We start from the raw sequence: 15,445 nt of genomic DNA, 5'->3' as shown, positions 1-15,445 counted from the left end.
TGCTACAACCTCTTTTTCCTCAAACTTTGAAAGAGCTTGTACAAATCCAAACATCTCCCTGCTGAGTTTTAGGTTAAAGGCTTTTTCATCAGCAAAACTCTCCTCGGGATCCGAGATCTCTTTTTTAACTTCCAGCCTTTTAAGCAGCTATTCTCTTTCTCTCCCTTTCTCTCATTCCTGAAATTCCAGTTCCAGCTTCCTTTCTTTCTCCTGCCTTTCTGCTCACTCCCTTTTAAATGTCATTTCTCTTTTTTTGCTTCTAATTCAAGCTTTTTTTCAGTTCCTTTTCTTGTTCAAATTCAAGCTTCTTCATTTCAAATTGAAGTCTCACTACCTCCACCTGTGACTCACTAGTATCAGGTATCACTTCCACTGTAGGTGCCTGTGCTATACTTTTAATTATATCTGATTTCCTAGCCCCCACAGGTAACCCCAATTTTAACTTATATGCCAACTCTATTAACTTCCTCTTGGGGCTGAATCTTCAGCTCGGCGAGCAGGGGTGGGGCCCACTTGCCGAGGTGTAAAATGGCACGTGGTGACGTCGGGTGTGCGTCCCGACATCACGGAGTGTCATTCAGAGTTTCAGTTCGGCAAACCCGCAGCCGACTCGGCTGCGCGCACGCCAACCTGTCAACAGCCTGTTAAGGCCATTAAAAAAGTAATTAAAATGAATAGTGGACCTGCTTGTCCAAGCTTAAGGTTGGCGGGAGGGCGAAGAGCCCAGGCGGCCTTCAGAAAAAAACATGAAACCTCATCCATGGGCGAGATGAGGTTTCATGAGGGATTTAAAATGTTCGGAAATATTTTAAATAAAAGTAATGGACGTGTCCCAGTTCATGTGACAGTGTCACGTGAGGGGACATGTCAGGAAAATTTTTTCTTACCTTTAATAAATTTTCAAAAGTAAAACCGCATGCGTGAAAGAGAGCATAGGCCTGGTCAAGGAATCCCCCCCCACCCATGACACGAGCACACGGCGCTTGCAGGTGGACATAAAATGGCGGCGCGCCACCAACCGGGGGCGCCGATCGGGAACCCACCCACTCACGCCCGCTCCCGCACAACCCCCCTGACGGAGGGGAAATTGCTGCCCTTGGTTATTTTCTACAACCTAATCAGAGTTATATCTCCTACTCCCAGACAAGTCTTAGCAATTGCCAAAGGCAGTCTCACCACTTCCAGAAAAAAAAAGCCTCACCAACTCCTGAATTCAAAGTGCTTCTCATACTCGTAACCTTAAGATTCACCAATTCCAAACCAATCAAGGAATCATGAATATTATCCTGCCAAGAGCCCCCATTCGTTGTGACACAGCAGTTGGTAAAGGCTGAGTTATTTAAAATTCCAGAGGGAAACTTTAAATAACTGGCATAACCTATATTTTCAATTGGCAAGTTTGAGATGCAACTCGGAATTCAGAAATGAAACCATCAAGACTCCAGAGGTTTTTTTATAGAAATTAAATTAAACATTTATTAATTTTACAAGGTAATAAACACATACACACCTACAAATTACTACCATAATAACTATTAAACAAATCTCCAAATTAATCACCCCTAAAATCTTCACCAAAGCAACAATAGCCCAGAGGGAAGAATTTTGCCCTTGGCGGGTGCAGGTGGGGGCGGTCAGGAAGCTGTCTGCCACCCACGAGCGGCACTGCACCGCGATTTCATGCTGGTGGGTCAATTAAGGCCCGCCCAGCGTGAAACGCCAGCAGCAGAGCGAGTGGGGTGAGACGGCCGAGTGCAAGCTTCACGCATGCACATGAGTGAGCGCTTTGTAATCTCCCTGAGGCTCAGAGCTGCATCAGGGAGATGAAGAGATATGAAAAAAAAATTTTTAAATAAAAATGTAATGAAACATGTCCCCTCACGCGACTCTGTCACATGAGCAGGGGCGTGTTATTAATGAAAAATTAAAGTTTTTATTTCATTTTTATTTGCTTTTGGAAACCTTATCCCGCCCGTGGATGGGGTTTCCAAAAAAAACGCAAAAGCCGTTTGGCCTTTTTGCCTGCCCGTCAACCGTTAGGTTAGAAAAAGTAGTTAGTTGATTACTTAATGGCCTTAACAGGCCTTTTAATTGTTGTCAGGTGCTCTGCCAGCTCTAGCGCATACCCGCTGACCCAACAATCACACAACTGCGTGTTGACGACGGCACATTCGGCTGATGTCAACGTGTGTCATTTCACACTCGAGCAGGTCAGGCATGCCCCGTCTGCCAAGCGGAAATTCCTGCCCATAGAATTTAAACAAACACCAGGCAAAGCACATTTTATCTTACAAATTCAAAATAAGGTCCCTTTCAATTTGTTCCTTCGCAGACACAGGTGTAGGGTTTACAGGCTTAGACCTCACATGCCTCTGACCTCCACACACAAAACTCTCCTGTATATACCCAGCCTTCCCTTTGAATGTAAATTCTCATTGTATCACCAGACCCTTTGAACTCTACCTCTTCTAACAATAAAACCCCTTTCATAGTACCAGTTTTATTAGTAATATAAACATTGCTTGGTGTTTCCTAGCTAGGTACAAGATTTCACCCCCAGTCTTTGAACTTATTCAACAAAATGCAAATGTAATCTTTACCCTTACTGTTTAACAACTCAAAACTACTATACATCAAAGCACCCAGGGTGGCTGGCTTTAACCCAATTACTACACACACACACACTCACACACACTCACACACACAGACACAGACCCTACTACAAGTCTAATTTAAAATAATTTCCAACAACATTATATACATTAATATCTCTTCATGACAGTGGCTGATAAACTGGAGAAGCAGGAAGTCAAAGTTTGGGTTGGTTCCTCATCCTCCCTCACATGTTGCTCGCTTAGCTTGAGTAAGAGATCCTGTGTAGGAGTCCCTCCTCTACAATGATGGCCTTGCAGCTGTACCACAGTATTTTTGAGCTTTTTTTTTGAAGTCTTCAGAAGGTGCCTTCACCTTGATGTGCCATCATAGTTCATCGCTTACAGTGGCAGGCACTCCATTGGCCCAGCCAACTGTGCAACATGCCCACTGTCTTTAATTGAATGGGGCTCTAGGTGCAGCTTCTTAACTGTCTCTCTAGAAAGACCTCACAAGCTGGTAGACCTCAGAAACATTGGGGTTAGGACCTGGAAGTGGGCCCAACATCTAATGAAAAACAAAGCTAATAGGATCCTGCCCTATAAGATCTATCCAACTATTCCCACTGTCCCCCCAGGCCCCCTCACCACCCACTGTAACTTTCCCCAAATGGCTGAAAGTTGCTCCATTTTAAAGCATTAAGTTCCCTTCGGCTTCCACCACCCTTTCCCACATTCCGCATTGTAACAACTTGCTGAGTAAAAATGGTTTTCCTCATCTCGCCACTGGCCACTTTACTAATGATCTTCAATTTGTGCCCTCTGGTTATCAACCATCCTGTCAGTGAAACAGTTTAAGCTCAGAGGAACAGAAGAAATCAGAGCAGTGATATGCCAGTGAGCACCTGAAGCTTCCTCTACCATTCAATAGGCTGTAGCTGAACTTCAATAGGAACCCCATTTTCCTACCCAACCCCCATGTCCCTTGACTCCATGGAATTCCAGTGGGATGGGATTATGCAATCAATGGAATGGGAGCAGACACTCAAAGGAAAGACGTTGAAAGATTTCTGTGGATGAACAGAAAGACCTGGAGGTTCAAATACAGAATTCTATGAAAACTAACCTACAAAAAATGGTCAATTACATTTTCAGCAACTGATTATAGAAGGGGCATTAAAAACATCAACAGCAGAAACAAATTCAACAGGGAATGGATACAAGCCCATGGCATCATCAAAAAACAGAAGTGCTAAAGTATCTTGATGCCCAACTAGCATAATCTGTATCTGTGGTTTTTCAGAGAAAACATAGCATGCAGAAAAGGAACCGTGAGAAATAAAATCGTCTTTTGAGAGAAGTAGTTCTTCCAGCTGAGAACATGGAGCTGGACAATGTTTATTCAAATTGTGATCAGATTCATCATAATCAACAAAAAGGAGGCAGAAGAAAAGAGGAAAACGTGAATTCAGGTACAAATCAATGATCTTATTATCACCGTACAGGGTATTCAGTCCTTGATAATTCACTAGAATTAATTTTCATTGGCATTCAGATGAATTCACAACAGTAAAAAAGTAATTTCTTGTTGATTGAGAGAAATCCTCATTAGGAAGTTCCACTTCTTTGGAAGAACTGATGGACTTTAGAGCTGAGCAATGAAATATCGGAATCGGGTTGGAATCCCCGCTGTGACCATCCCTTTAACTGATAGTGAAATAAGCAATGAACAGTGAAATAAAGCAGCGGGGTCGGAATAAAGCTGTGACTGCCCTTTCGATGGTGTTATTGACTCACACTGTAATCTGCGGCGAAGACTTTGAAGTAAAGATGCTGATGAGCATGGTGAAATGTTGAAGAATTGAGAGCAGAGAGGTGTGAAATGGGCAATGGTGTCTATTCCTTGTATGATGCAGATTTCATGAGTAAATATTTAGTGTCTCCGTTATGTAACTATCCATAACTTGCGTCATTTCAGTTTTTTGTCCAGTTTGGTCTTTAAGCTGGCTTTAATGGAGTTCTTAAATTGAAGAAAAGTGTGCCCAGTGGGCCCCGACTGTACAAAGTTTAAAACATCCGGTGTTGACAGCAACACTCGGCTCCCCTTCTCCAGGGCCAAATGAGAAAATGTTTGGAGTCTTTTTAACAAGGTGGGTCCCTCTAATCCCTTCAGTGATGATCTTCTCTTACACTTTACAGAACAAGGTGTCCAATCAGCAGAGTCCGGCCGAGGAAAACGTCCATCTCTGGTCATCTACATTCTCCTGGGTCTCTCCATCTTGCTGTCTGTGGTGATTCTAAGCACTGCAGTTATACTATGTAAGTTATGTGATTTTTCTTGAACTATGGAACATTGGCTGCAAATTCTGCAATGACAGTTAACAAAGTTAATTCAAAGATAAGGATGAATGAACATGTATTAATAATACAGCAGTGAAATGAGGCTGGGTCATGCGAGTGATGATGGTGAAAGGGGACGTGGAAGTTGGACTCTACTCAAAGTGCGTCTGTTTCACCCATTGCCGTGCCACCCTTCACCGCCCACCCCCACCTCAGTCAATAACCCACAAGCTGCCTCATCTCCCGTTGGCCAAGATTGACCCTGCAGGGGCACAGGTGGAGCAGTTTTTGGCACACAGGCTCCAAAACCCGGAGGATGTCATCTAAGAGAATCTGAACACTGAGAGCAGGTATCTGAGCAACCCACCTCTGCCTTTTCTCGGGCTGCACCCATTACACATCATCAGAAAAGGAAGAGCAAAGCTTCGTAGTTACACCAGGACGTATCCGGGTGCATGAGGAAATTCTGTGGACTGGATGTTCCGGTCCCGCCCGCCGTGGGACTGGAAATTCCCACCCGAAGCCTGCGGACCTTTCGCTAGTCCGTCAAATTTTCCGTTCCCGCCCGTGATGATTCCCGCAGTTTGCGGGACCGGAAAGACCCAGTCTCAGTTCCTGTTCTATAGTTCGATCAGATAAAAATTGCTCTGTTGCATCAATTTCCTGTCTGGTCCATTCTTGTGCGCTGGGGGCAAGCCCGTTTTTGACATGTTTGATGATAATAGAGAAGGCAGGATTTAATGGGGCTCAGTGGGATAGTTAGTAGTTGGCAGGACTGCTTTATGTGAGTGGCATTGGTGGAGCGGGGTTGAGTAAAGTTACCGTTGTAAATGCTCGTGACCTGGGTCGACCGTTACAGCCTAACTGAACCTTGCACTAATAAGTACATCCCTGACATCCCACCAGCAGGAGCAGGCAGTTTTGAAGACTGAGTTTTTATTGCCGTATTTCCGTGGGCAGGATTTTTCGCTGAGCGGGTGGGCACGTGCCCAACCTGCTCGAGCATAAAATGGCGAGTGATGGTGCCGGGCAAGCGGGCGTGGCACTGGCTCCCACACTTGCGCGACATTTCGGTTGGCAGGCGCGCGTGGGAGTCGGAGCCATGCCCACCATCAATTATGAGGCCAGTTAAGGCCATTAAAGAGGCAATTAAGCTGGATTTTACACTGCCCGAGTGATTTCGCGCTCATCGTACGGGTAAAACGGGCAGGCGGGCATCTGGCAATTTGCTAAACCTCATCCGCGGGCAGGATAAAAAGGATCAGCAGCATTGCCAGCGAGAGTGGTGAGGACTTTTGGAGATAGTTTGCTGCCGGTTGCTTATTAGTACTTGGCAGCTTCATCTCTGTTTGGGGCTTCATTGTTAGCATTTCCAGGCTTCATTTCAGGACATATTGTTGTCTCCAAGGCCCCCTGAGGATTCCGGCCGTGTGAACCCTTCCAGGTATCAGACAGCCTTCCATTACCCTGGTACTGGGGATTGTGGTCTCCACTGGTGGCGCCTCCTCTTAGGAGGAAGAGAGGGGCAGAAGGGAGAGGAGGCCAGGTGTCCCAATGCAGCTTCCAGGGGAGATACCTGTGGGAAGAGAGGCGCAGGCACAAGGGGCACAGGGCCAGCAGGAAGTCCAAGGCAGAAGGGGCCGCAGAAGATGCCACTATCCTGCTGCCAGGGTTTACAGGCGGCGATGCAGTTGCTTCATTATGTCTGAGGTGCAATGCCGAAGGAGTCACCACCTCTCAAGGGAGACAGTGACCTCCATTTGTCAGATAATTGGGCCTGAGATCAGCTGCGATTGTGTGGGTGGACACCCCATGACAGTGGCTCTGAAGGTCACAGTGCCCCTGTTATGACACAGCAGCTGGTAAAGGCTGAGTTATTTAAAATTCCAGAGGGAAACTTTAAACAATTATCATAACTTATATTTTTAAGTGATATGTTTGAGGGGCAGCTCTAAATTAAGGAATAAGACCACCAATTCTAGAGAGGTTTTACATCAAAATACGAGGCAATTATTAATTTACACAAGTTAAACATATACACATGGCTACAAGTTTCTACTATCATAACTTTTTAACAAATTCCCAAACTAATCTCCATTAAGGCAACAACAACCCATAGACTTTCAGCAGACACCAGGCAAAGCATTTTCACCTTACAAATTCAAAATGAGCTTCCTTTCACTTTGGTTCCTTTGCAGACATAGTGTTGTCTTACAGTTGCCTAGATGTTACATGCCTCTGCTCTGCACACACAAAACTGCTTTCTGTTATACCCAACACTTCTCTTTGAATGTAAATTCTCATTGTATCACCAGGCCCTTTGAAGTCCACCTCTTCTAACAATAAAACCCCTTTCATAGTACCAATTTTATTAGTAATATAAACACATTGCTTGGTGTCTCCTAGCTAGGTGCAAGATTTCACTCCCGTTCTTGAATGCTATATTCAACAAAATGCAAATGAACTCTACCTTACTGTTTACACCTCAAAACTACTATACATCAAAACACCCAGACTAGCTGGCTTTAATCTAATTAACATACACACAGACACACCCACAGGCTAAACCTCTATTTAAAAAATACTAATTTCCAATAACGTTATACACATTAATAGCTTCATGACAGGCCCTCAACTTCTATGCCTCCAGCTCTTTCTTCAGAAAAATTTCAGTGAGGTTTATTGGATATCTTCTACTCTTTACAAATTGATGTTGGCTCTTTCTTACCATCTCAAATTTCTCTAACTGTTCACATCATACTATTCTTAATTACATATTTCAATAACCAAGAAATCCGATAGGGAATTTAACTTTAGCCAGAGTGGTTAGAATGACGAGTTCGCTGACATAGGGAATGGTTGATGTGAATAGTATTGATGCATTTCAGTGGAAGCTAGAAAAGCATAGAAGGGAGAAGGTAATAGAGGGTTCCGATGATAGATTCAGATGAGGAAAGATGAGAGGAGGCTCAAGTAGAGCATAAAAACTCTCATAGGCTGCTTGGGCTGAATAGCCTGGTTCTGTGCTGTATATCTTACCTAATCTTATGTGACTTCTCCACAACAGATGTGAATTTAACAGCTTTATAATTCCCTCATTTCTTTCTCTTTCACTTCTCTGAGTTAAATTGTCTCTGCTACCTGTTTGCTCATTTCACTAACCTGTCTATTTCTAGCTGATCTTTTTTTTTCATTCATTCATGGGATGTGGGCTTCGCTGGCTGGGCCAGCATTTATTGCCCATCCCGAGTTACCCTTGAGAAAGTGCAATCCATGTGGTGTAGGTACACCCACAGTCCTGGTAGGAAGAGAGTTCCAGGATTTTGACCCAGCAACAGTGAAGGAACGGCGATATATTTCCAAGTCAGGATGGTGACTGATCTGGAGGGAAACTTCCAAGTGTGGTGTTCCCTTCTAACTGCTGCCCTTGTCCTTCTAGATGGTAGTGGTCGTGGTTTTGGAAGGTGCTGTCAAAGGAGCCTTGGTGACTTCCTGCAGCGCATCTTGTAGATGGTACACAATGCTGCTACTGTGCACTGGTGGTGGAGGGAGTGAACGTTTAATCAAGTGGGCTGTTTTGTCCTGGACGGTGTCAAGCTTCTTGAGTGTTGTGGGAGCTGCATTCATCAGGACAAGTGTGAAGTATTCCATCACATTCTTGACATGTGCCTTGTAGATGATGGACAGGTTCAGGGGAGTCAGGAGGTGAGTGACTCGTCGCAGGATTCCTAGTCTCTGACCTGCTCTTGTGGGCACAGTATTTATATGGCTAGTCCAGTTCAGTTTCTGGTCAGTGGTAACCTCTAGGATGATGATAGTGGGGGATTCAGTGATGGTAATGGCATTGAACATCAAGGGGTGATGGCTGGACTCTTTCTTGTTGGAGATGGTCATTGTCTGACACTTGTGTGGTGCGAATGTTACTGCCACTTGTCAGCCCAAGCCTGTATATTTTTGGACATGGAATGCTTCAGTATCTGAGGAGTCGCGAATGGTGCTGAACATTGTGCAATCATCAGCGAACATCCCCACTCCTGACCTTATGATGGAAGGAAGGTCATTGACGAAGTAGCTGAAGATGGTTGGGCCAAGGGCATTACCCTGAGGAACTCCTGCAGTGACGCCCTGGAGCTGAGATGACTGACCTCCAACAACCACAACCACCTTCCTTTGTGCTAGATATGACTCCAACCAGCAGAGAGTTTTCCCCCGATTCCCATTGACTCCAGTTTTGCCAGGGCTCCTTGATGTCACACTCAGTCAAGCGCGGCCTTGATATCAAGGGCAGTCACTTTCACCTCACCTCTGGAGTTCAGTTGTTTTGTCCATGTTTGAACCAAGGCTTGATTTGTTACGATCAGGTGAGAAGGGGTGAAATAGCTCCCCTTTATTCAATGTCCTGGGTTAGTCACAACAAATGTTTAAGCTTATTTTTCACGAGGATATGCCTTTTCCAAATCAGAATGTATTTAACTATTTAAGCTGTGAACACGAAGAAGCCAATGAAACAAGGTCTTCAGTCAAAGAAAGAGCAAGTTTACTAACCACTAAAGCCGAGAAAAATAATAAAAAGGTGACATGAAGACAACAAGCATTTGGTCTTCATGCAGGTATTCGGGCGCACACACACACACACACACACACATACACACACACACACAAACACACACACGCACACACATACACACATGCACACAGACACACACACGCACACACACATAAACACACGCACACAAACACACACACACACACACACACACATACACACACGCACACATACACACACACACACAAGCACACATACACACACACACATACACACACACACGCATTCACACACACAAACACACGCATACATGCATACACAACACACACACACAAATGCAAACACACACATGCACATACACATAAACATATACACACACACACAAACACACATACGTATCAGAAATAAGGGCAGTTAGAGTCCAATTTTTAAAAGGTAGAAGAATACATGGTTAAGTGTCCTTTACTTGCTACCTTCGAGCTGCTCTTGCTCCAGGTCTGTGGGTGCCATCCCACCCTTTCGAGCCTCGGGACCTTCCCCAGCTTTCTGCCCATCTGCAGTTCCCTGCTACATGGTACTGGCCTCTTTTCTTTCACTGGCTAGCGCCTTGCAGCCAGCTAAATCATTCCCAAGGAGGAAATCGATTCCTGCTGCTAGTAGTTTAGGGACAATTCCTAGTGTAACAGGGCCTGAAGCAAAGCCACACTCAAGGTGGACCTTATGGAGGGGTGCAAACGCAGATCCTCCTCCCACTCCACTGATCCATGTCTTCTTGGCCTTTAGGGAGGAACCAAGGGCTAGGTTCAGGTTTCCCTCCAACATTAAGGACTGAGTGGCCCCTGTGTCCCAGAGCACCACCATGGACTTGTTCACATTTTGGGACGGGTAGGGGGACACAGTTCCTGACAGGACAAAACTCCGGAAGCTCTCTGGGAGTTTGTCCGGCTCGGACGCACACAGTGCCATGCCCTCCGAAGGGTATGTTTCTGTAGCGAGCAGCCTTGCCTGCTGTGCGGCACTACCGATTGGGGCGCTCTTCCAGGTGGCTCCTCATGTGGAAGCCCTAGTCGGACAACTGGCTTGCCTCGCAATGTCCAACATTCAGGTCTGGAATGGATTATTTTGTTGCAATGAGAACACACCAGCCTCTGGGAATTCCTCTATTGGACTGTAGGGGGCGTTTCTCACACGTCTTTTGTAATTTCTTTTATGAATGGCGATGGAGTGGGGGGAGTCTTTCCAATCTAGGCGGCCCTGCTTATCTTTCCAATGTTCATGGGTGTAGTTTGGAAAGGGTCTGCCTGAGTCTCCAGGCCTATGGGTGAGAGCATAGCTGTCTCCTCCCCTGGCTGTGAGGATTCTCAGCTCTTCTAGGCGTATTCGCCGGTTGGAGGATAGGAAACTTCTTAAATCCTCCAAGAGTACAACTCACAACAGCCCCTCATGGATGCATGAGATTCTTAGGGGTCGTATCCATTGGTCGAACGTGATTTGTTTCAGCTGTTCAAACTTGATGTAGGTTTGCGTGGGCTTCACATGAGCATTCTGGGATTGTTGGCGATGTGCCTCCGGGACTAACTTTTACACACTTAGGACGGCCACATTTGTTTGCTCCTAATTTAGGGATACTTCAGAAAGCAGCATTGAGCAGACCTCTTGGGCTCTCCCAGACAGCTGCCCTTGCATCAAAAATGTTCAGATATCTGAGGGCCATTTTAGCTGTCCTGCTATTTTCTCAAAGGTGGTAAAAAAACAAGAATCCACATCGCTCTCTTCAAATTTGGAATGGAATCTCGCATGCTTGAGGGCCCCAGAGAGTGTTATGGGTTAGGGGGATAAGGGATGCTACTGGGCAGAGAGACATTTTCTCTTGCCGCTTCCAATTGTCTGGCCTCTCTCTCCCTTTGAGCTGCTAGGCTCCATTTCCAATTTTCAGAGCTGGAATTCTCTTTCTCTCTCTCTCTCCTAAGCTTCCCTTCCTCTCTCTCCTTTACCCCTTTCTCTCTGTCTTTCTTTATCCTTCTCTCTTTCATGAGCTTCTCTCTCTCTCTCTCTCTCTCTCTTTCCCACTCCTGAAATTCTAGCTGCAATTTAAGCTTTTCCAGCTCAAAATGGGCTTGGGGAGGAGATTCGGACTCATGATTGCTCTTCAACTAACTGCTCTGCTGGTAACATGAGATACAAATGTTCTACCAATGACTGGGTCAGTTCATTTACCTGATTTTGCTGGGCAATTTTAACTGTACCTCCCTAGTTACAGCTTTCAATTTTTCTGTGCTAAGGGCCGCCAAAATTTCACTGTTTAACTTCCCTTGCTGAACAAACATCTGGGCACCAAAAGTTGCCATTTTTTAATGTTAGGGAAAAGTTATTTGCTGTGTTAAGTTACTTGCATTTTAAAATTTGTCCCGGCACTGGGTTTTCCTCTCAGCTTCCAAATGACTCTTTTATATCAAATTTGGCTCAACTCTTAACTTGGACTCTGGTCAAATTCAAATGAGGTTTTTCCTGGACTTGAGCTCCTAATTTCTGTTACGGACAGTTGGGGGTTAAACTTAAACAGCCCTGATTACTCCTCTCGCCACCCATCCATAAACAGAAAGGCGTTTTTGATTTTTGATTTCCCCTTTTTCAAGTGATGGAGTAATTTCACCAACCCCTCAGTTTTGGAGTGCCCAATCCTCTATTAATAACCCCACAGCAAACACGGGTAAAATCAGAGGGTTAGTTTATTTTACACACGCTCGAAACACGGGAGGAGGTGCTGCTACATAACCCCAGTACATTCACACAATAAAAGAGGGATAAGGAAAGAAGGAGGTACAGGGCAAAGTCCACAAACAAAATAAGAAATATTGTTTCACACAATTCCACAGTCCAGAATCAAAAGTCCAATGGTATGTACCTTCAGAGAGGTTAGTCAGTTTAAACTGATTGGGTGATCCACTTTTCCAGTAGAGCTGACTTCCACAATGGTAGAAACACGTAGAGATGAATCAGTCTTGCAGTAGGCACTGGTACCAAAATTCAGACGTTTCAGTAGAAAAACAGTGTAGATGAGGGCCAGGCAATTTAAAACCTAGACAGAGCTCTGTTTCTGCTGCTGCTCTGTTAATAGAAGGTGGCAGACAGAGGCAGGCTGCTGGCCTGGAGTGTGGTTTTCTCTTCTGAGGTTAAACTGCAATTAAAAACAGAATTCAAAAGATATATAATGTTATGGATCATGGTCGGAAGGCTCTATGGTCAATTCCAGCCCCACTTCTCCACAGGTCACAACAACAGTTTAAATCTTTAATTGGCCCACAAAACTGGCTAATTGTTTACCTTTGATATTGTTTTCCCAGTATAAAAAGAATCCAGCCAGGCTTATTTCAGTAAGCACAAAATTATCAATTTATTATAAAACAAACTACTTTTTAAAACAAGTTAATAAACTGGTTAACATACAAGTTGTAGTTTAGAAGTGTAACAATTTTCCTGTTTATAAATAATAACAGATATTCAAACTCCCATACACTCACACACAAACACAAAACAGGACAAACCAAATACAATCCTCTGCAAAGGCTGAAGTATGGGAAAGTTTCTTTTAAAAGGATAAAATTCAAAGAGATCTCAACTCTGTTGATATAACAGAATTCTGGCCACAATAGATCTGGAAGTTCGTTCAGACAGATTATTTGGTATGACTGTCCTTGATGACTCTTACTTATCACAACTTTATGAATTTTCAAAAAAAAATGTTATCCTGATGAGGTGCTTCTGAGGATAGTTTAACATAAAGGTATGGCAGAGAGAGAGGGAAAGATAGAGTCTTTTTCTTGCAGCTTGTTTCTAAGGCACACCTACTCACTCTCCAACTGAGAGTGCTTTTTAAAAGACTGACATGTTCAAAGACTACTTCTCTTAGGCCAGGTGTTTTTAAGCAATCAGCAAGAATCTTTATCCTGGCAACAGCAGTTATTGTTAACTTAGGTATACAAAATATCTCCTTCCTTTCAAGGTGTTCCTCACTAGATATTTATCTTGACCCATGGTTTTTTGAAGAGTGACATATTTAAAGCTCGAACTAATATGGCAAACTTTTAAAAATGATTCAGGAGGGAGAATGTCCAAAATTCAATGTCCTTCAAATTTTCCAAAAACGGGTTCCTCACAACAATTAAAGCAAGTCAAACAGCTCAAGCCTCAGTCATGTGACAGGAAACTTTCAGGTTGAGCCATTCAGCTGACGAGGCCCCTTGTGAAAACCCATTGTGTTTTGAGCAGGTAACTGTAGGACCGTTAACACAACATTGGGGGTGAGGAATACCAATAGCTGTGCCATTGCCCAGGGCTGGCTGGAGGAGAAGGTTTCATCTACTAATCATCTGTGTTGACTTGGCTGGAATGTTTATACAATGCAAGAAGTGTTACATTCCAGGAGTTTTGATGAGTTAGCCTTTGTCCACTTTGAAGCTGCATAGAAACTACCAGAATGACAATCATTCGGTCAGCTGTAGCCATTTTATCAGTCTGACCATTTGTCCTTTGTTTTAAAAAACAGAATTTAAACAAGAGAGTATAGAAGGGAAACACATTTATTTTAGATTTTGTTTCCTCATGCCTCCTCTACGAGACATTACTTTTATGTAAAGATTGATAATGTGATCAGAAATATCACTGTGTTTTCAAAGTAAACGTGGAGTGAAAGTGATAATGTTTTCTTGGAGAAACAGTGCCACATGATCTAAAGGCTTGTTCCTTTTTCAGTGACAGGAATATCTGAGAAGACAAGTAGATCGCTCGCTGCACTTCGGACTGAAATTTCACAGCTGAAAGAGGGTAAGTTTCATAGCCATCAGAGAGACATTTAATGTTCAAGTATTCACATAGGAAACTATCAGAATATTGAAACAGGAATCAGGTGGATTGATCATACTGTACAGCTACTTATCACTGGCTCTAGATAGCAAACACTTCTGTCTCTGGTGTGAACACACAAATGAATGATTTCTCTCATTTCTCTGCTCCTGGATGGGAGCTCTGATGGCACAGTGGGCAGTGTCCCTGTCTCTGAGCTAAAAGCTCCTGGTCTGAGTGCCACTTCATGACTTGATGGCCATGGAATGCGCATTCATAACACGGCAAATCAGTTGGATTATCAACCCACAAATCCTTCCAACATGACCATGGCAGGTGATAAGAGCGTGAGAGACTCCTGATCAGACATGCTTTTTTAAAAAAATTCATGGGGTGTGAACTTCGCTGGCTGGACCAGCATTTACTGCCCATACCGAGTTGCCCTTGAGAAGGTGGTGATGAGCTGCCTCCTTGAACCGCTGCAGTCCATGTGGTGTAGGTACACCCACAATGCTGTTAGAAAGGGAGTTCCAGGATTTTGACGCAGCGACAGTGAAGGAACGGCAATATATTTCCAATTCAGGATGTTGAGTGGCTTGGAGGGGAACTTCCAGCTGGTGGTGTTCCCATGTATCTTCTGCCCTTGTCCTTCTAGGTGGTAGTGGTCATGGGTTTGGAAGGTGCTGTTTAAGGAGCCTTGGTGAATTCCTGCAGTGCATCTTGTAGATGGTGCACACTGCTGCTACTGTGCATCGGTGGTGGAGGGAGTGAATGTTTGTGGATGTGATGCCGATCATTCAGGAAGCTTTGTGTGTTGGCCTGACTATGGTCACTCCTACCAATGCTGTTCTGGACAGATGCAGCACAGGATAAGGTCGAGCTTATACACCTGTGTAGTGGTTATCTGACTGAGCAGTAACCCTCAGGTCTTGGCAAATTATCCTGAGAATGTTAGTTCAAATCCCACTTAGTGGTTTAAAAATTTGTATTTTGTATAAATAAATCTGGTATCAGTAAGTGACCATGAAGCTTTCAGACTATCATAAAATCCCAATTGGTTCCCCAATGTCCTTGAGGGAAGAAATTCTGCCACCCTTACCTCGTCTGGCCGATGTATTAATCCAGT

At 44.2% G+C, this 15,445-nt stretch overlaps 1 protein-coding gene across 2 annotated transcripts in view; it reads left to right on the top strand.

The window, feature by feature from the left end:
• The first annotated feature begins 3,959 nt into the window (after window positions 1-3,959).
• LOC144668992 (CD209 antigen-like protein C) overlaps window positions 3,960-15,445 on the top strand; it is a 47,087-nt gene continuing 35,601 nt past the window's right edge. For both annotated transcript variants that reach the window (XM_078531531.1, XM_078531530.1), the window contains exons 1-3: window positions 3,960-4,063; window positions 4,791-4,910; window positions 14,230-14,301. In XM_078531531.1, the coding sequence (XP_078387657.1) occupies window positions 3,973-4,063; window positions 4,791-4,910; window positions 14,230-14,301 (283 nt within the window). In that variant the 5' untranslated portion in view covers window positions 3,960-3,972. The remainder of the gene's footprint in view (window positions 4,064-4,790; window positions 4,911-14,229; window positions 14,302-15,445) is intronic.

The sequence above is a fragment of the Cetorhinus maximus genome, chromosome 28 (assembly GCF_964194155.1).
Source record: "Cetorhinus maximus chromosome 28, sCetMax3.hap1.1, whole genome shotgun sequence".
NCBI classification, from domain to species: domain Eukaryota; kingdom Metazoa; phylum Chordata; class Chondrichthyes; order Lamniformes; family Cetorhinidae; genus Cetorhinus; species Cetorhinus maximus.
The sequence above is the reverse complement of the archived record's forward strand: the minus strand, read 5'-3'. Positions and strand labels throughout refer to the sequence as shown.